Source organism: Bubalus bubalis, chromosome 8, assembly GCF_019923935.1.
Source record: "Bubalus bubalis isolate 160015118507 breed Murrah chromosome 8, NDDB_SH_1, whole genome shotgun sequence".
NCBI lineage: Eukaryota > Metazoa > Chordata > Mammalia > Artiodactyla > Bovidae > Bubalus > Bubalus bubalis.
The window spans coordinates 5,767,636-5,788,289 of NC_059164.1; the positions used below are offsets into that span (position 1 = coordinate 5,767,636).

The 20,654-nt window shown below is 41.3% G+C and overlaps 2 protein-coding genes across 7 annotated transcripts in view; one reads left to right on the forward strand and one right to left on the reverse strand.

Annotated features, from left to right (window-relative positions):
* The window catches only part of LOC102400060 (zona pellucida binding protein), a 197,315-nt gene extending 177,987 nt beyond the window's left edge, over positions 1-19,328 (forward strand). Inside the window, exon 7 of one of the 5 annotated variants that reach the window (XM_044946411.2) lies at positions 18,208-19,328. In XM_044946411.2, the coding sequence (XP_044802346.1) occupies positions 18,208-18,317 (110 nt within the window). In that variant the 3' untranslated portion in view covers positions 18,318-19,328. The remainder of the gene's footprint in view (positions 1-18,207) is intronic. The other 4 variants (XM_044946409.2, XM_044946407.2, XM_044946410.2 and 1 more) reach the window with 4 other exon arrangements.
* Positions 10,611-20,654, reverse strand: part of VWC2 (von Willebrand factor C domain containing 2) — a 130,980-nt gene continuing 120,936 nt past the window's right edge. For both annotated transcript variants that reach the window (XM_006069641.4, XM_044946412.2), the window contains exon 4: positions 10,611-10,985. In XM_006069641.4, coding sequence (XP_006069703.1) covers positions 10,834-10,985 — 152 coding nt within the window. In that variant the 3' untranslated portion in view covers positions 10,611-10,833. The remainder of the gene's footprint in view (positions 10,986-20,654) is intronic.

The following is a 20,654-nucleotide window of genomic DNA, read 5'->3' on the forward strand; positions in this document are numbered from 1 at the left end:
TGGCCTGCCAGGCTCCTTTGTCCATGGGATTCTCCAGGCAAGAGTACTGGAGTGGGTTGCTATGTCCTTCTCCAGGGGATCTTCCTGACCCAGGGATCGAACCTGCATCTCTTGTGTTTCTTGCATTGTAGGCGGATTCTTTACCCACTGAGCCACCTGGGAAATCCAAATTAAGATAATACTTTTACTTAAATAGAATCTTCAAAAATTTTTTATTATAAAATATTGACTATTTCCACCTTTCCATTTTGGTTCCAGATCCAAATTAATAATTTCCTTTGCATTTCCCACTATATAGCTTTATCTGTCCTTTCAAGTACAGGCATGTTGTTTATTGTACTAAAAATGCATATATATATCACCTCAGTCTACAGGAAATTGTGTAATTCATAAATGCAGTGAGTACAATCCCTACACCAGTCTGCTAAAAATGAAAACAGAGAGCTATGGTTTGATATTCACTTGGTACCTTGTAAGTCATCACACATATTTATAAATGATGCCCTTTAAAATTATTTTTACTTTCAAATATGGATCTATGGAATCAGTGTCTGCAATTATATAAAAAATTAAATGATAATTAGTAAATAACACAAATACACATGTGTATATACATGTTATGCTTATGAGCAAATGGTTATAGACCTTATGAATTACATGGGCAAATTAGAATGGCGAAGTCCACCATGTGGCATCTCTTTCAATCTGCTCTGCACACTTTTTACTGCTTCCATCTAACTTTCTTTGATGTCAGACATAAAAGAAATGTCTACCCAGTGATGCATTACTTGTCTTTTATTTGTTTTGTTTTAATCTGATCCTGCTTATATTTATACTTCAGATCTAAGTGAACTCAGAGCATAACTATTCATCCATTTGTTTAGATGCAATGCATGTATGGGAAGAAAATGTCCAGCTGGAAAATATAGATAATTCTGAGGAATAAATTGAGGGAAATTATCTCACAAAAAGACTACTTTTTAAAATGTCTTTTTTTTCCTTAAGGGAAAATCATGCTTCTCAATATTTTAAAGTTGTGTAACACACTGTTAAAAATCTGTACTAGTATAAATTTACACCTTTTGGTTCCAGATCCAAATTAATAATTTCCTTTACATTTCCCTCATTATATAGCCTATCTGTCCTTTAAAGTATAGGCATGTTGCTTATTGTACTAAAAAAAAGCACATTATGTTTATTTTAAAGACATTTAATTTTTTTCTTTTTAATTGAAGTACATTTACTTTACAATGTTGTGTTAATTACCTCTGTGTAGCAGTGATTCAGTTATACATACATACATATATATGTATGTATGTGTAACTGAGAAGGCAATGGCACCCCACTCCAGTACTCTTGCCTGGAAAATCCCATGGACGGAGGAGCCTGGTAGGCTACAGTCCATGGGGTCACTAAGAGTCGGACACGACTGAGCGACTTCACTTTCACTTTTCACTTTCATGCATTGGAGAAGGAAATGGCAACCCACTCCAGTGTTCTTGCCTGGAGAATCCCAGGGACAGGGGAGCCTGGTGGGCTGCCGTCTATGGGGTTGCATGGAGTCAGACATGACTGAAGTGACTTAGCAGCATATATATATATATATATATTTTTTTTTTTTAATATTCTTTTCCATTACAGTTATCATGGGATGTTGACTGTAGTTCCCTGTAGGACGCAGTAGGACCGTGTTGTTTACCCATCCTGTCTGTAACAGTTGGCCTCTGCTGAGACTGAATTCCCAGTCCATCCTTCCCTCACTCTCTCTTGGTAACCACCAGTCTCTTCTCTATGTAAAGACGTTCAATTTTTTTGCATAAATAGAGGACACATTTTGATTCTTTAGTGTTTCTGTTTGTAAGATCTGTACCTTTTATGGTATTGATTCATTATAATTAATCCAAATCTATAAAAAGATAGGAAATAATATCCTTTATTGCACTGACGCCTATTTTTAAGTAGAAATTCTTCTAGAGAAAAGTGGAGGGTGGCGGCCACTGGACTGACCTGGCCAGTCAAGACTGACGCCCAGAGGGACCTTCTCACCGCCCCAACCACCCTCACCACCGCTGCGATTGTTCCCAATGGGGACAGTCTTTGCCTTCGTTTTGAGACTTAACAAGTGCTTTGAAACCACAGATTAAACATGGAATGTAGGCACATGGGGCTTTTCCCAGATGGCACAATGGTAAAGAATCCACCTTCTAATGCAGGAGATGCAAGACGTGGGTGTGGTCTGTGGGTCAGGAAGATCCCCTGGAGAAGGAAATGGCAATGCACTCTAGTACTCTTGCCTGGAAAATTCCAGGGACAGAGGGGCCTGGTGGGCTACAGTCCATAGAGTTGGACACAACTGAGTGAGCACATGCACAATGTGGGCAGATTACATTTACAATTAATTTATATTAGTTAAACTAAAGTTTACAAGGATTAAATGAAAATAAAATGTGGGTGGAGTATAACTAACCCAAGAAAGCACTTAATACTGTTATTGGTTCCATACAATCTTAACCTCATAATTCACTCCCTACTATATATCAGGAGATTGCAAGGTTTTTACATTTCAAATGGTGGTACTAATGCAAATTTATGACTTTAGTGCAAAAGTTCAAAGTGGCATGTGATGCCAGAGCTGTTTTTACTGACCTAAGGCCCAGACAGTAAAGAATCTGCCTGCTATATGGGAGACCCGGGTTTGATGCCTGGGTCAGGAAGATACCCTGGAGAAGGGAATGGCAACCATTCCAGTATTCTTGCCTGGGAAATCCCATTGACAACAGAGTCTGGCGGGCTACAGTCCATGGAATCACAAAGAGTCAGTGTCCTAAACAAGAGCTCCCTAGGCCAAAAGGCCAGGTATTTTTTGGTCTTCCAGGCCTAAACCATACTCAACATACAGGATACACTCAAAAAATGTCTGTAATATGACTTCCATGGTTAAGGAAGGTCAGTAGATGCTGCCCTGGGAAATTTGATGAAGGCGGAACCACCCATTCCAGCCCTGACTATGCCCCATGCAGAGAAATGGACCAGACAGATGTGGCCTCAGTCCTAACACTGAAATATAGACAAGTCATCCACCATCCCCGCCTTGATACAGCAGAGTTGACAAAAGAAAGAAATCAGATGAAAGAATCTGAAATGTCTGTTGCGCTGCATGTCATAAAACTGGCTTAGTTTCAGGAAGATGAGTCCTAATATGTGGTCGTATTTTATACATTTCAGTGCAAGGACCATACCTAAACAAGATATAAAACACCACTGATTACTGAACACTCTTAACAAGGGATGCTGGTACAGTTTGATTAGAAGTAAAAACCATATGACAAATCTTTAGACTGCTACTGCTAAGTCACTTCAGTCGTGTCCGACTCTGTGCGACCCCATAGACAGCAGCCCACCAGGCTCCCCTGTCCCTGGGATTCTCCAGGCAAGAATACTGGAGTGGGTTGCCATTTCCTTCTCCAATGCATGAAGGTGAAAAGTGAAAGTGAAGTTGCTCAGTCGTGTCTGACTCTGAGCGACCCTATGGACTGCAGCCTACTGGGCTCCTCTGTCTATGGGATTTTCCAGGCAAGAGTACTGGAGTGGGGTGCCATTGCCTTCTCCGAATCTTTAGAGAGTCATATTTTGTGAGGAAAAAATTTCAGTCTCACAACTGTCAAAATCACCATAGCTGAATTAGAGGAATCTGTGGCTGTTCATTCCCTGTACGTTTGTGGGTTAGAGTAGAAGAGCATTTTGGAAATTTCCCTCTAATTCCTAGAGTGTCTGCTATTAAAGCAAATGATAAGACTTCAAGTCTCTGGCTCTGGTATAAAGTAGAGTCTGTTTCCATCATTGAGTGAGTAGGCTGAAACTAGAGTCAGTTTTTTAATTTCTGAGTCTACATTTACTTTACTGCCAAAAAAAAAAAAGATACGTTAAGTACTGCCTGGGTAAATTGCATAATTCTTGGCTTACAATTTGTGTTTCTTGATTGCCTAAATGGGTTATTTCAGACTATGAAATAAACTAGTCTGTTATATATATAGTATGCTGATAATTTCATAAAAACATATTACTGCATATTTTCACTCTTTAATTATAGGAAAATACATGCTTATGAAGAAAAAAAATTCCTCAAATTACACAGAAAAATAGTTGTGTTCTTTTGATAAGGTAAATAAAATGGGAAAACAAATATGCTAAGAAAGTATACTGAAGAACAGTTTGCCTGAAATTATTTCCAAGATTTTTTAAAGTAAGAAATTAATTATTAAATGTTATATAAAATTGAGAAATGTTTATATTTTCTGAAAATTGAATTAAAACTTAGGTGTAACTATTTAAAATTTTTTTTTATTCATCAGACTTTGTCTGATGTGCTCAAAAATCCTGATTATTTTTGATTCTGTGTCTAAATCATGTGGCAGCCACAGGCTTTGTGTACTTATCTGAACCTAACAGGTAGGAATTAAATAAAATGTATTCCTTACACCAAAAAATGCCCATGTGCCAAGCAGTTAGACCACATTTTCATTTACGGTTTCTGAATGTTAATGAAACTTCGGTTGAGTACTCTCAGCTGGCATGACTGTCCTGTGTCACTTAATGTTCAATGAGATTTATTACTTTTAAAATTAGGCATGTGGACTTAATTGCCACATTTATATGTTAGGTTAGAACAGCAGGTTCTTTGCAAATTCAGATTGAAGTTTGACACTGGTGCCGGCAGATTCTTTACATACTGAGCCAATGGGAAAGCCCTAAATATAGACAACCATAAATTTTTAACACTTTTCCAACAGGCTGTGGAAATCTGTATGTAGATCAGGAAGCAACAGTTAGAACTGGACATGGAACAACAGACTGGTTCCAAATAGGGAAAGGCTGTATATTGTCACCCTGCTTATTTAACTTATATGCAGAGTACATCATGAGAAACGCTGGGCTGGAAGAAGCACAAGCTGGAATCAAGATTGCCGGGAGAAATATCAATAACCTCAGATATGCAGATGACACCACCCTTATGGCAGAAAGCGAAGAGGAACTAAAAAGCTTCTTGATGAAAGTGAAAGAGGAGAGTGAAAAAGTTGGCTTAAAGCTCAACATTCAAAAAATGAAGATCATGGCATCCGGTCCCATAACTTCATGGAAAATGGGGAAACAGTGACAGACTTTATTTTTCTGGGCTCCAAAATCACTGCAGATGGTGATTGCAGCCATGAAATTAAAAGGCACTTGCTCCTTGGAAGGAAAGTTATGACCAACCTAGACAGCATATTAAAAAGCAGAGACATTACCAACAAAGGTCCATCTAGTCAAAAGTATGGTTTTCCCACTAGTCATGTATGGATGTGAGAGTTGGACTATAAAGAAAGCTTAGGGCCAAAGAATTGATGCTTTTGAACAGTTGTGTTGGAGAAGACTTGAGAGTCCCTTGGCCTGCAAGGAGATCCAACCAGTACATACTGAAGGAAATCAATCCTGAATGTTTATTGGAAGGACTGATGTTGAAGCTGAAACTCCAATACTTTGGCCACCTGATGTGAAGAACTGACTCATTTGAAAAGACCCTGATACTGGGAATGATTGAAGGTGGGAGGAGAAGGGGACGACAGAGGATAAGATAGTTGGATGGCATCACTGACTCAATGGACATGAGTTTGAGTAAACTCCAGGAGTTGGCAGTGGACGGGGAGGCCTGGCTGCTGCAGTCCATGGGGTTTCAAAGAGTTGGACACGACTGAGCAACTGAACTGAACTGAACTGAATGGAAACTTTTCTGTACTGATAACTCAGTTCATTGATTCATTAATTCATTAGATACTAGCGAGTTGTTTAATCATGTAAAAAATTCAAATGTGCAGGAGCACTCACAACTGTGTAAGAAGGTCTAAGATAAGAGATTTACATTCCAAAAATAGGAAATAAATACCAAAACTATAGACTTGCTTTATCATCAGTGAGTACCAGTGTCTCCTCAGTATAAGAAATAGTTATGTTCAGCATCAGAAAATTTACACCAAAATATTCCCTGGAGGAGGGAAAGACTACCTTCTCCAGTATTCTTGCCTGGAGAATCTCATGGGCAGAACCTGGTGGGTTACAGATCATGGGGTTAGAAAGAGTTGGACACGACTGAGCGACTTTCACTTCACTAAACTTCCCTGACTTACATCAGAAATGGCCAATGACTGTCTTATGGCTGCTGAACCTAAACTCTGCAACAGTAGGGATTGGCTAATAGTGTGAATCAAAGAGCTTTTAAAGAACAGAGTAAAAATAAAATGAACCATAAGGCAAAGTATGATATGATTTTGAAATCATGCTTAAATACACTATTCACAATAGCCAAGACACAGAAGCAAACTAAATGTTCATTGACAGAGGAATGGATAAAGAAGATGTGGTATACATACAATAGAATATTACTCAGCCTTAGAAAACAAAATAATGCCACTTCCAGCAATATGGATACAGCTAGAGATGATTGTACTAAATGAATTAAGAGAAAGATGAATATATGATATCACTTGTATGTGGAATCTAAAATATTACACAGATGAACTTATCAATGAAACAGAAATAGACTCACAGACATAGAGAACAGACTTGCGGCTGCCGAGAGGGGGCGGGGTGAGGGAGGGATGGATAGGGAGTGTGAGGTTAGCAGATGCGAACTATTATATAGAGAATGGATAGACCACAAAGTCCTGCTGTACAGCACAGGGAACGGTATTCAGTATCCTGTGATAAACCACAATGGAATATAAAAAAGAATGTGCTTATATGTACAATTAAATCACTTGGCTGTATAGCAGGATTAACATAACATTGTAAATCAACAATAATTTAATTTTAGAAAGTAAATCATGCTAAAATAAGATACCAAGTGAATAGTATGGTGGGGCATAGAATGACCATATAATCTGGACCAAGGAAGGCTCCTCACAAGTAATGACCCTTAAGGTTCATCCTGAAAAGTGGCTCCACTCTCCCAGCACTTAAAAGGCAGGGGTGGGAGGTTGAGACATCGTCAGAGCATTGTCTGAGGCACCCAGGGCCTAAGTGCTATGAGCCAGTGGCTGGGTTGGAGTGTGGACCTGGACCTATTTGTGAAGATGCTAGTCTGCCATGCTGAGGAGTCTGGCAGTTCTGTGTGCAGTTGGGAGAATTCAGTCAAAATGGAAATCTATGTTTAGGAAAATAAAGTAGACTGGGAGGTTGATTTGCAGTGAGGAGCATGGAACAGTGAGGAGTGGCAGCTGGAATGTGAAAAGTACGAACCATAAAAATGCATTTTTTCTAGAATATGTGTATTGCTCGCTGTAAACCGGATTATTCAGGGAAAATGACTGCATCAGCCATTAGAGTGCTAGTGGGTGGGCATCTAGTGAGAACATTATGTTCCAAATTACACTGGCCAGAGAAACCATGTGCTGTAATCAATGGTGCCACTAACGGGGCAAGTGGGTGAAGAATCTGCTGCAATGCAGGAGACACAGAGACTCAGGTTCAATTCCTGGGTCAGGAAGATCTCCTGGAGAAGGACATGGTAACCCGCTCCAGAATTCTTGCCTGGAGAATTCGGTGGGCAGAGGAGCCTGGCGGGCTGTAGTTTGTGGGGCTGCAAAGAGTTGGATACGACTGAAGCGACTCAGCACAGCACAGCACTAATGGGGATGCCGGAACTGCCCTGTGTGTCAGTGGGGAGACATCTGAAAACAAAAAGCTGATGCTTTCTTGCCTATTAAAGCAAATAGAGTTAGTTGTTACTATTTAACTAATTTGGCTTGTGTCTATGCTTTTGTTTTCACTGTTTCAATAATCTATATTTAAAATAATTGATGTAGTTTTCAATAATGCTTGTTAGAAACTGTATTTGCATGTTTCAACTAATGGACACATTACAAAATCCATTTCAATGCTTAAAAGCAAAACAAAATAATCAAAAACATCTGAATTCTCTGAAAAATTTTGGACTTCTTTTTTAACACTATAGATACACAACACAACATTGGGGGAGTGAAGAGAAGAGTTTATTAAATGTTCATGATGGGAAAAATTTTTTAATGTTGAGAATTTGTCCTTTAATATGTTTTCCTGCACACCAGAGATGAAGGCATGGAAGGTATGAAAAGATTAAAAAGAAAATAATCCAATGCAAATGAGTTTCAAAGCATATAAACTCCTTGAAGGCAAGCACATGCTCACCTCTCCATCTGAACTGCAGGCTTGGCACATCACCAAGGGTACAGCTAATGTCTGTTGTATGCAATAGTGAAATAAGAGCTTTGGTAACTCCCCAGGGCTTCTGTGTAATGTCCAAGTACTGATGGATCCATCCAACAAAGAAAGAGCCTATAACCGAAAGAATGACTCTAACTTGAAAATCTAAAAGGTCAGATTAGAAAGTTCTAGAATCACTCTACTGTTACACAAGTACCTTCATGTTTTCAGATATGTAGTTTGAAGACAGTGTCCCAGGATGACATCAGGTTCACTGTCTCTGCGCAACACGGCAGCAGGTTACCTGAAGTTCTCACTGAGCTCACTGCCCCCGGGGAGGGATGACTTCACCAAGGGAAGCCGGGGGGCTCTGGGCCGCCTAGGTGGGGTCTCTAGTGGCAACACGTCCCCTGGAGAGCGGAGGGGCTTCCTGTGTGCTGAGACAACCCTACTTCCCCAGGGGGCTGGGCTGTTTGTTGGCAGAATCATACCTTTGTATAACCTTGTCCCATAAAATGTTTCCCTGGGACGATGGAGAGATGGCTGATGTCTAGTAGCCTTTAACGCCAAAAATTAAATTTTGGAAAGCTGATCATACCTGAGATCGTCTAGGTAGCACTTCCCCTGAGGATTTTCATGAAAAGCAGTGTGCAGAACCCATCAGGCCCAAGATAAAAATGAAATATAAGCATTTGTAAATTTCCAGAGGATTCAGTTAGCAGTGGCTTTGCAGGTTACAAGGTTCACATGGGTCAATTTTTTAGTGATGACAAAAGTTTCAAATTTCCTTGACTCTTATTCATACTTTAATGACTGAATGATTTCTTTGTATGGAATGAAGCCTCTCCAACTGCCTCTGCTGACCTCTAACACAGCTCCCACCACAGCACAGTCGTTTCTTATTCATGCTACACCAGAGGCAAAAGTCCATTAAGGCAGGAAACCATGATTTATTCCTTTTTTGTGGTCACAATTAATTTGTACTTAATGGATGCTTAACTTAAATTTTGGAATAAATGTATGGGACAAAAAGCTTTAAAGACGTCAAAGAGTGACCATAATTCTCCCTTTTCTCCATAAACCGATCAGTCTCTGGCTACCTTTTTCATCTATGTGCCAAGTGTTGATGTGATTGGTAAGGGCAGAAGTATTCTCTAACACACACTGATCAGACCAGCGGGGACTGGCAGTGGCTTCTTTTATCCACATGAAGAGAAATGGAGTCAATTTGGAAGGACACGTAACTCCAGGAACACTGCACGTGACCTTCAGTGCTACTTTAACATATTCAACAGAACTGCTTTCTCACTTGGCTCTTGCGGAGTGATGAACACAGGGCTCTCATTCAGGACTGGACTACGCCAGTCGTGGAGGAGAAAGGATCAGCCCCACGAGTCCATGGACTAGCTGGGTTGTCTGTACTGCATGTAGATTGAAGGCATAGATTTGTTTGGGAGTTCAGTTTCCCTTACGGCTCCTCTGAGAAACAAAGGCCCCCTATTTGCTTTCTTCAGCACAAGGCACCAATAATGCAGATTGTCCAGCCTATTCTGCTCCTCAGTTTATGGCATTATGTAAAGTCATGCTTAGAAGAAGTAAACTACATGAAGTGACATATTTGTGTGCATCTACCCATGGCCCACGGTGTGGGAGCTTTGAATGAAGAGAAAAATGGTGTATTGGTTACCTTTGTAGCTGCATCGCCCAAATGACTGAGCATGGAGATAATAAAAGCAGAAAGTTACAAGAAGGAAGTATTAATATTTGTGTGAATTAGACCGGATCCTTTCCCTGGTGGCTCAGAGGTAAAGCCTCTGCCTGCAATGTGGGAGACCTGGGTTTGATCCCTGGGGCAGGAAGATCCCCTGGAGAAGGAAATGGCCACCCACTCCAGTACTCTTGTCTGGAAAATTCTGTGGCTACAATTCATGGGTCACAAAGAGTCAGACAAAACTGAGCGACTTCATTTTCACTTTCATGTAAGGATCAGCACTACATACATCTCTGTAATGAAACAGAATTTGGACAGGATCCCACCTGAAACTGTCACCACATTGTTAATCAGCTACACTCCAGTGTAAAATAAAAAGTTAAAAAGAACTTGGGACAGGATCTCAGGAAAAATCCATTCTCTTATCTCATGATCCATTCATGGGTGCAATATTCTCAAGATTCTAAGGCGAATCAGCGGCTGCAAATAACCCCCTGCGATGGAATCAGGACTGAAAAAGAAAGGCAGGTACACAGCTCGGACAGTTGACAACACAGCATTTTTAATCTGTATCTATAGAAAACATGTATAGAAGCTCTCTAATAGAGGGATTATAGAAATACATTTCATATATAATAGTGGACTTCAGTGTACTTACTGTGAAAATAGCACATTTATTTAGAGACGGAATTTTTTTTTTTTTTTTTTTTTGCCCAAAGTTCTTGTGGATGTTTTGAAATACGTCCAGTTCTTTCTCTTGCAGTCTTTGTGATAGAAAGCAAAAGGACCAACAGTTTTCACGATTCCTCATCGAAAGTCTTATGTGTTTAGCCGGTGCCTCCCAGAGTCGCCCAGAAGTCCCGGCTGGGGCAGTACTCCCGCAGACGCTGAGGCGCGGGCGGCCGGCCCTACATCTGCCTGCACTCATGTCTGGTGCACATGGCCTGGCGCTCGATGCGCCACGTCCCCTCCTCGTAGGTGCAGTGACAGATGGTGCACTCATCCGTCTTCACCTCTCTCCCGGCAGGGATGACAGCGGTCTCCGCAAAGCAGTTTGGGCCTGAAAAGAAGAAACAGGCTGTACTGATGTATGACACGTGTGCATAAGTATACCACAGATTTAACCGGGGACTTTGCTCTCCCCTACAGGTTTTATCCACTCTCTTTCAAGATGGACAGTGAAAAAGTTACGGTTTCAGCCTAGGACTGCTCCCACTTTTTTCCTGAAATGCAAGCCATGTTGTTGAAAAGCTTTATGAGTGACAATCTTGGGATTTTCATCTACAGGCTATTCCGTTCTGGGGCCAAATCTGCAATCGCTTGATTGAATTAATTCCAAGTCATCACAGAAAAACTTGATTAATTGGGACTTTCAGAGAACAAGGCTTATTAGGAGAGACAGCAGAAACAAGCATATTGCTCAAACTGAGCTAAACTCAGTGTTACCACCACATCTCTTAGAGCAGGTTTCAAAAGTCAGTGGATGGAACAGCCACCCGGACGACTCTAGAAACCCTTATTGCTCGTCCCCCACCAGGACTTCTGACTCACAGCTTCTCTACCAACAGAGGTGCCACGTGCATTTTACTCCATGTAAAATCCAGGACACAAAGAGATGGGTGTCAGGGAGATTTCCAGTGCGAATTATTTCCATTGGAGCAAATGGTTTCTATGTTACGGTTCACACCCCCAACTCAGAGGGGAACAACTGTGCAGACTCCAAACCTTCTAAAATGAAGACTCGGGTCCTCACTGCAGCCTGAAGAGACGCGCTGACCCTGAGTTTCAGCCTGGGGCACTCATGCTCATTCTCCCTTCCTTTGCTTCTAAAGTCTCTGACAGTGTGCTCACACCAAAGCACGTTCAGCGACACTTTTCAAGTCATCAACAAAAATCACAAAATTGATAAATTACTTCACTAAAACTCCAGGATAAAAACTGGCCTTTTTATAATTCCAGTCAGAATAATTCTAAGCAGAGTACGCATGCTTCAGTGGCTGCGGTCACTGTAGGACTCTGGATCTTTGTCAATGATTTACAACCACTGCAGTCTTTATATTCAATTATCCCAAATTCAGCTGGTGAGAGAGGCCAGAACTTCAGGCTGCTATGCTCCCAGGTCCTTTGACTAACTCCGTCAGCTGCTCTCAGCCTCCTCCATGTCTGCACCAGCAACACGTTTCAGCTCACCTCGGCTCCTCTGGAATCAGCCTCTTCTCTGAGGGGCTGGAGTCCTTTGGTAGAAAGGAATATTGAGGATCTGAGACCTGATTATTGCAAGTGCCTGATACTTCTGCGGTGACATTGCTCCCAGCCCCTCTCAGTGGGCACAGGTAGGAAGGAACACACACACACACACACACACACAGGTTTTAAATGGTGAGTTTACATTATTAGAATTCAAAATCCTTTCTTAGATTTTATATATGTATATCTTTTCTCTTACAATGAAACAGTTCAAATTTAACATATTTATTTGAGTGATCCTATTAACTCTTTGCTTAATTGTACTTAGATTTTAAATTATCTACCTTCTCTTGCACTGAGACTGTTTATTAAACCATAAACATGTTGGGACTTTCCTGGCAGTCCAGTGGTTAAGACTCCCCGGTTCCACTGCAGGGGAATGCTGGTTCAATCCCTGGTCAGGGAACTAAGATCTCACATGCTGCATGGCCAAAATAAAAATGATAATAATAATAATAATTAACATACTCAACTATTTTCTCTCTTGCACAGTTACATAAATGTTTTAAAATGACACCATAAGTGTTATTCCTAGTAAAGAAAAAAAGTTTTTATAGTTCTTACAGTCAGTGTATTTTATTCACAAGTCGCTCAGTCTTCTCTCTGTGTGGTCCTTGGGACAGTGATGTGTGGAGTGAGGCTCATCTGCTTCACTGCATCCTCCCCCTCCAATCTTCCTTCCTCCTCTGCCACCTGCCACCCAGCCACTGCAGTAACCACTTTTACTACTAGTTCTAATTTATCCCCTAGTGTAAATTTTTTAAAAGAGTAAACAAATTATTCATCTTTCTTTCACAAAAGATAACATTCTCCTAACTGTGTATTTGGGTTTTTCACTTCTAATTTGTCTTGGGGGGTCACTCCACATCTGTACACAGAGCTCATGTGAGGCAGAGCCCTGTGTCCCCCAACACACGTGGTGACTGGGGACTTGGAGACTGCCCCCTCACCCCATCATGTATAGGAAATGCTTAAATGTGGAATGTGTTTGTTATCATTTGTTTCAGGCAAGGAAGAGATATGGTAGAGCCAGGCTCACAAGAAACTGCTGATAGCCTTCTAGTAAAATCTGTACTCATGAGGAAAAGCAAAATCCCACATAAATACCAAGTGTTCAAAAAGGAAAATTAGGGGAATTCCCTGGCAGTCCAGTGGTTAAGAGCCAGCATGTTCACTGCCGTGGGCCTGAGTTCAATCCCTGGTCAGGGAACTGAGATCCTGTAAGCCCAATGGTGAGGCCAAAAAAAGTAATTTAAACACATGATCTGAGAAGGGGAATGTAGCAACTCACACTGTCTCATATAAGAAAGTCTTTGCTCTATAAGCTTTCAAAATACTTATATATAATGTCATCTTCCTATTGTTGATTGATGAATAGTGAGAAGAAACCCTGATTCTCAGCCTCACTAAGATCAACTCTGGATAAAATTCAGGGCAAAGTGCTACAAGCATCTGGACCATCAGAGGTTTATCTCCCAGGCCTGCAATTTAAAAAGAGTAATTATTCCTGGTAAAATTTTATTATGACATAATTCGTACAATTTTGACCATTGTTTCATGTGGATTATGTCCTATAACCCCTTCCCAACACCTTGTAGAACCATCTGTGTTGCTATGCACACCACGAGGGGATGGCTTTGTCCAACATGGCAAGATTGACTGAAGGGGAGAGGGATTTGTGTTCCAACTTTGTGCATTTTGTTCAAAAGTCACTTAACTTTTGTCTCTGTGTGGTCGTATCAGTGACACAGCGTTAGGCTATATAAATGTTGACCCCTGAAGAATTTACAAAATAAACTTTATATATATGTATATATAATTTATTCTATATATAATTTATATATGCATATATTTTATATAGGTTTATACATATATTTTATGGGCTTCCCTGGTGGCTCAGATAGATTTATATAGATATATAAATATAGATTTATATATATAGAGAGATATATAGATAGATAGATTTATATAGATATTTATATTTTTCTGTATATATCTCTATATAAGTCTATATAAAATATATATGTTTTTTATATATATATATATATATATATATATGCATATATGGTGGTGCTTTAGTCACTAAGTCTTGTCCGATTCTTGCAACCCTTGTTCTGTACCTGGCCAGACTCCTCTGTCCATGGGATTTCCCGGGCAAGAATACTGGAGTGGGTTTCCATTTCCTTCTCCAGGGAACTTCCTGACCAGAAGTTGGAATCCAGGTCTCCTGCACTGCAGGTGGATTCTTTACTGACTGACCTATGCAGGGAGCCCTGTATATGTATAGATAGATAGATGTACTCACACACATACACCAAAGGAGCTGATGGGGTACAGTGGGTGTGTACACGTCTGTGTCATTTATCACAGGTGTAGCTCCGTGTGACCACCACCAGAACGAGGACAGAGCTGTTTCATCACCTTAAACTCAGAGTCGAAAACCCAGGTTAGGTTTTCATCAAGTACAAGTTATGTTTCCCTGCCGGGCGCTGATTCCCATGGAGGTCTCTGCTCTGCTGAGTTGTGACACTATTTCTGTCTCTATATGTCTGCAACTTTAGGGGGATTCAGTTTGCTTTGTGATCTTACTTTTCTGATGGATCTAAAAAATATTACTGATGTTTCAGTTTGTTGAGCTTCTTACTTGTGTTTAGGAAGAAAAGGTGACTGGAAATCCTATAGATTGATTTTTGAGCCCACTTTGCATTCCTGGAGAAAACAATCCCACGTGGTCATAGCATAAAATTCATTTGACTTGCTGGATATTTTGATGAGACATTGTGTTAGCACATATTCATTAAAGATACTGATTTGTACTTTTAAAAAATATTGTTTTTGTTGAGTTTTGGTATCAGGATAATACTGATTTCATAGAATGAGATGGGAATTATTTCCTCCTATTGCTGGAAGGCATGATAAAAGTGATATTAATTCTTTAAATGTTTGGTATTAATTCTTTAAATGTTTTTCTCCAGTGAAAACAGTAGGACCTGGAGTTTTGAGGGGAGTTTTAAAACTATGAATTCAGGTTCTTTAATAGCTTTTACACAGATTAAAAAATTAGTTGCTCAATAGTGTTGCTCTTTGTAACCCGATGGACTGTAGCCCACCAGGCTCCTCTGTCCATGGGATTCTCCAGGCAAGAATACTGGAGTGGGTAGCCATTCCCTTCTCCAGGGGATCTTCCCAACCCAGAGATTGAATCTGGGTCTCCTGGGTTGCAGTCAGATTCCTTACCATCTGAGCCACCAGGGAATCACCCTTCATACAGATTATCTGTATCATATTGAGTAAGTTGAGGTAGCTCATATTTTTCAAGGAGTTGGTTCATAACTTCTAAACTGTTAAATGTATGTGTGCAGAACTGTTGTTAGTACTCCTTTATTATCCTTTTAATTTCTGTGAGATCTATAACATCTCCTGTTTTATTCCTAATCTTAGTAGTTTGCATCTTCTGTATTTTTTTTCTGTATGTCTTGCTAGGTGTTTATCAGTTTTATTGATCTTAGAAAACCAGCTTTTTATTTCATTAATTTTCAAAACTGATGTTCGGTTTTGTTATCTTTTAGTTCTTCTCTTTACTATTTTATTCTATTATTTTTAGTTAGTTTTCTTTTTCTAGTTTCTTGAGTTGTTGGCTTATATTAACAATTTGAGAATTTTCCTCTTTTCAAGTGTAAGTTTTACTTCCATAAATTTCCCTTTCAAATCTACTGTAGCTGTGGTCTCATAAGTTTTCAACGTGTAGTTGTTATCTTTTCATTTTCATGGAACACTTACTTTAATATTATAGATTTGTAGCCCAAGAACCACTAAGAGACTTGAGAAAAAAATACCACATATGAGAATTTGATGAACTAAAATATAAGTCACTGAAGAGAACCATGACATACAAAAGCAAATTCTGGTCACCACAGTTATTCAGTGTCAAATAAACCTTCATTAGAAAGTAGGGAATAGAGAAAAATAGATTTTAATCTTGACTAACTAATCTAAATATAATATCTAACTTTCTTATTTATATGGTACTTTGGAAGAAATATGAACCATACAGAGTTTTATAAATATGAAAATGAGATTTAGACCATTAGTCCAAGTCACATGACTCATAACTAATTACTGATACATTAAATTCTGTTGATCTGGCCTGGCCATTATTCAAGGACCCTCAGGGTAAAAATGGCTAATTTCAGAATGGACACATCATATAATGTTTTCTTGCTGAAGAACAGCTGTGCAAGCAGGCAGCTGATGGGCACTGCTGAGCTGAGCTTTTCTGTGTCCTTCTGACTTCAGAGCAGGGGGGTCATGGTGGGGGGTGGCTGCTGTTCACATCACCTGGACCCCATTAATATGGGCACCCCTTCACTGGCACAGTGTCAGAACAGTTAGTGTCAGGCCCAGCCCAGGCCCCGAGGTGCCAGTGGAGGGGCTGAAAGACAAGGAGGTCTCCCCGTTATGGGCCCAAATCAAATCTCCCGAAAGGGAGTCTGTGTTGAGTCCCCAGCTTTGTCCTAATTACCAATGTGAGTAAAACGGTGTGGCTGCCATATCATTACACAAAGGGTGCTGCAGCCATCAAGCCATCACATTACAGCCGCCAGATGTGAGCCCTAGGGGAACACAGCATGGAGACAGGAAGCCAACCATCTAGCCCTCATCCACTGCTGCCACCCCACCCCACCCCCCAAGATGGACCCAGAGGAGACTCAGGTTGAGAAAGCCCAGGACACTGGCCCCAGGTAGCTAAGGTGTAGCTCAAAGGAATGATTTCAGGGAGCCCAGACCCTGCACTTCCCACAAACAGAAAAGTGCTAAATTCCTTAACTTGAGATGTCTGGTTTTCCTTAATTAACAGTGTTGATGTTCTGACCACCTTGTCTCTGTTGCAAAAGTTCCTATATATCCTGGTTCCTCCCATACCTCCTCTGAGCAGTCCCTCAGATTACCCTGAGAGGCTGATTCCTGGGCTTAAGTCCTCAGTTTTGTCCATCAAATAAAACATCATTCTCAACTTCTGGGTTGTGCTTTTTTTTTTTTTTTTTCCCAGTAAACATTAGTACAACCCAGCCTAAGATAGGTGCATTCACTGAACTAACAATAAACTAGGCTGAGACTCATGAATTTCAAACCCAGCCTGGACGGCTGACACCTGTAATTAAGCGCTCCTCCTGGCTGCTCCTGTGTCTCCCGCAGAGCTGCCTGTCACCGTGCCCCCTGCTCCCCTTGCTCTCCCCAGTGGGGAGCTCCTGGGAGCCAGAGCCACAGACACCTTGGAGTTGCATCCCAGGGTCCAACACTGCACCTACACAGAGCCAGAGCTCAGGACAGGTACACCCAAGTGAAAGTTTCAGAATTAAATAATGAATTGACACAAGAAAAATAAAATTCCTGTGGCTATATAGATGGGTAAGCTGCCAACATGCTGTAGATTTTACAAGGACTGGTGAGTCACAGGAAGACAGGATGTTAATGAAGAAGAGCCCAAATGGGTACCTGGGGGCTCCTCCTCCTCCTCAGAGACTGAACACTGAGGAAGAGAAACCCAGACAGCTGACCTTGTATATGTTTCAGGTGACTTTAGATATGTCAACTAAAAAAACGCACAGTCTAAAAGTTGCAATTATGTTTCATTTGGCATGTTTTTGAGGACTGTAGCCCGGGAAGCAGCCTCTCAGTGAACTCCAAGGGTCTGTTCAGAAGAGATAAAGGAGGAGCCAGGACACATGGGAATTTTTGCTGAAAAAAATACGTAGTTGAACATCAAAAGATTATGCTAATCACAAAATCCAAACATCACAAGCTAGTGATTTTAGCACTTTTATGTGTATGGGAAGATGCAAGAGTCTGGGCTCATTGAAAGCATCCCTTTGATGTGCATCTTAGCTATCTAGGGCCATTGTCCTGATTTTCTCCATCCTGCATTCACCCAGAGGTTCATGTTAGGGGTGAGGGGACAGCTACAGGGGCTGATGCCTTGGTGGCCCCAAATTTATTCTTTACTGAAATGGCAGGTGACATTTTTTTGTCCACAGATATATTAATGGCATTTGGAAAAGGACTGTTTCCTGGAGTTGCCATTTCTTCCACTCTTCATGATGCTACTATTTTGAAGGCTAAACTTGATGATGTGCCATCGTATTGAATAAAGCTGGGCCTAACTAGCAGAGTAAGATGACGAATCGTTTAAACAGCCTGGCCACAGCATCTGTGTTTCCTCAAGCAGGTGAGTGTTTGCACCTTGTGTGTGGGATCAGAGGGAAGCAGGAGAAGGCAGAAGATGCTGTCAGAACCTGGGACCTCGGCCAGTAGACTGGTCCCTTGAAGGAGGAAGTCCCAGGACCTGGGGACCCAGAGCATCACAGGAGAGGAAACCAGGAGGCGGCTGCAGGCTGGTGGCCTAGACGGAATCTGGGGATGCTCACGGGCACCCCTTTGGGTCCTGCTTACACCCCAAGAGTGGACAGTGAGTCCCAGGAGCTCAAGCCTCCCTCATCAGCTTTCCACAGTGACCACTAAAACTATATTGGAAGAAATGGTGTAAATTGGAAATAAATGAAAACAACATAACCTCTAAATATTCTATCTGAATTCAGTGAACCTTAGAATGCCTTTGGCAATGGCAAATGTGTACTCTGTGGTCATCATTCCCATGTAGCATTCTGAACTAGGAGGGCCAGCTGGCATATTAAATTATACCAGAAACTTTGCAGAGAAAGATATATGTTTTGCAAAAGAAAGTCAGATATGCAACCTGAATTCAAATATCTTGATTTCTCTAAGTTTCAACGTTCCCATCTGCATGTTGAGGCAATCTGAACAAAAGACCTCCAGAATCTAATATTTGTAGTATGAACGTTCTTCACCTCAATTTTTCCACCTTGCAGTTAATACTCAGGCATCTCTTGTAGAAAAACGGAGAGTAAACAAATAAGAAATGGAATATTTCCTGTCATATCAGGATGGAATCACAAAGATGTCACAGTCACCAGGAATTCCAGCCACCACAGACGGTGAGCTGGTGAGCCCTCAGGAAACTCAGGAAGGAAGGAATACCTGCCCTCTAGCAGCCATCAGACTGCAGCCATTCCCTATGGTGAGCCCTGAGGAAACTCAGGATGTGGAAACACGGGATACTGGCCCCAGATAGCTGGGCTGCATACCAAAGGACTGATTTCAGTGAGCTCAGACTCTTGCATCTTCCCATACATAGAAAAGTGCTAAATTCCTTAACTTGGGATATCTGGTTTCCTTTAATTCACAATAATCTTTTGATGTTCACACTACCTGTCCTTTGCTGCAAAACTTCTATATAACCTTGCTCCTCCCCTTGCCTCCTTAGAACAGTTGTCTCAGGGTCACTTGAGATGCTATCTCCCGGGCTTAAAGTCCTAATGTTCCCACTGGATAAAACATAACTCAAATTTTAGGCTGCATGTACTTTTTCAGTCAACACTATCCCACAGAGCGCCTTATCATCTTCTTACTCATTTGGGAATTGTTAGTGTTGAATGAAAAAAAAAAGCACAACCTAAAAGTTGAGAATTACGTTGTATTTGGTGGACAACACTGAGGACTTCGGCCTGGGACACAGCCTCTCAGATAACATAGGCTCAGAAGAGGTAACGGGGTGGTAGGGCGGGATATACAGGGATTTTATAAACAAGACCAGAGAGTTGGAGCGTCAAAAGATTACTATGAATTAAAGAAAACTGGATATCCCAGGTTAAGGAATTCAGTGCTTTTCTACCAAGGGAAAGATGCAAGAGTCTGGGCTCACTGAAGTCATCCCTTTGATCTGCACCTCAGCTATCAGGCCAGTGTCCTGTGCTCTCTCATCCTGAGTCTCGTCAGGATGCACCGAGGTGGGGGAGCAGCAGTGACTGAGGGCTTGCCAGCAGGCAGGCAGCCTATTTATCTCCATCCCGAGTGCCCTCAGGCCTTGCCTTCGGGGCAGCTGTAACGTGATGATGGCTTGACGGCTGCAGCATCCTTTGCTTGGCAGCAACATTTTCCATTCACACCACGATAGAGTGTATGAAAAACTCTCCCACTGAGATCAACTCTAAGGTTTGGATAAAATATACGTGTATTTAAAAAAAAAATGGTTTGACGATGTCAGACAGCAAAGGACTTGGAGGTCGAGCTGTCAGAGAAAAGGCAGGTTCACTGAACTGAACTCCACACTCACAGCCCCAGTGCTTAGGGTGTTTGCAGGATCTGGAGCAGAGATGCATATCTGCTGAAAACGGAGCTCAAGGTGGCAGCCTTCTGACTGAGCTGGGAGATGGGAGTTAGCATTGGAGCTGCCAGGACAGCTGGGATCTGAGAGGGAGGCTGTATCTGAGAAGAGGGAATCGCAAAAAAGTGAGGAATTTTCCTTCCAGGCATTTACAGAATGCAGAGCTGCGATGTGCCAGCCAAGACAAGCAGAACCCAAGCAGAAAGCAGTGGCTGGGTGGCTGGAGCTTGCAGAGACCCA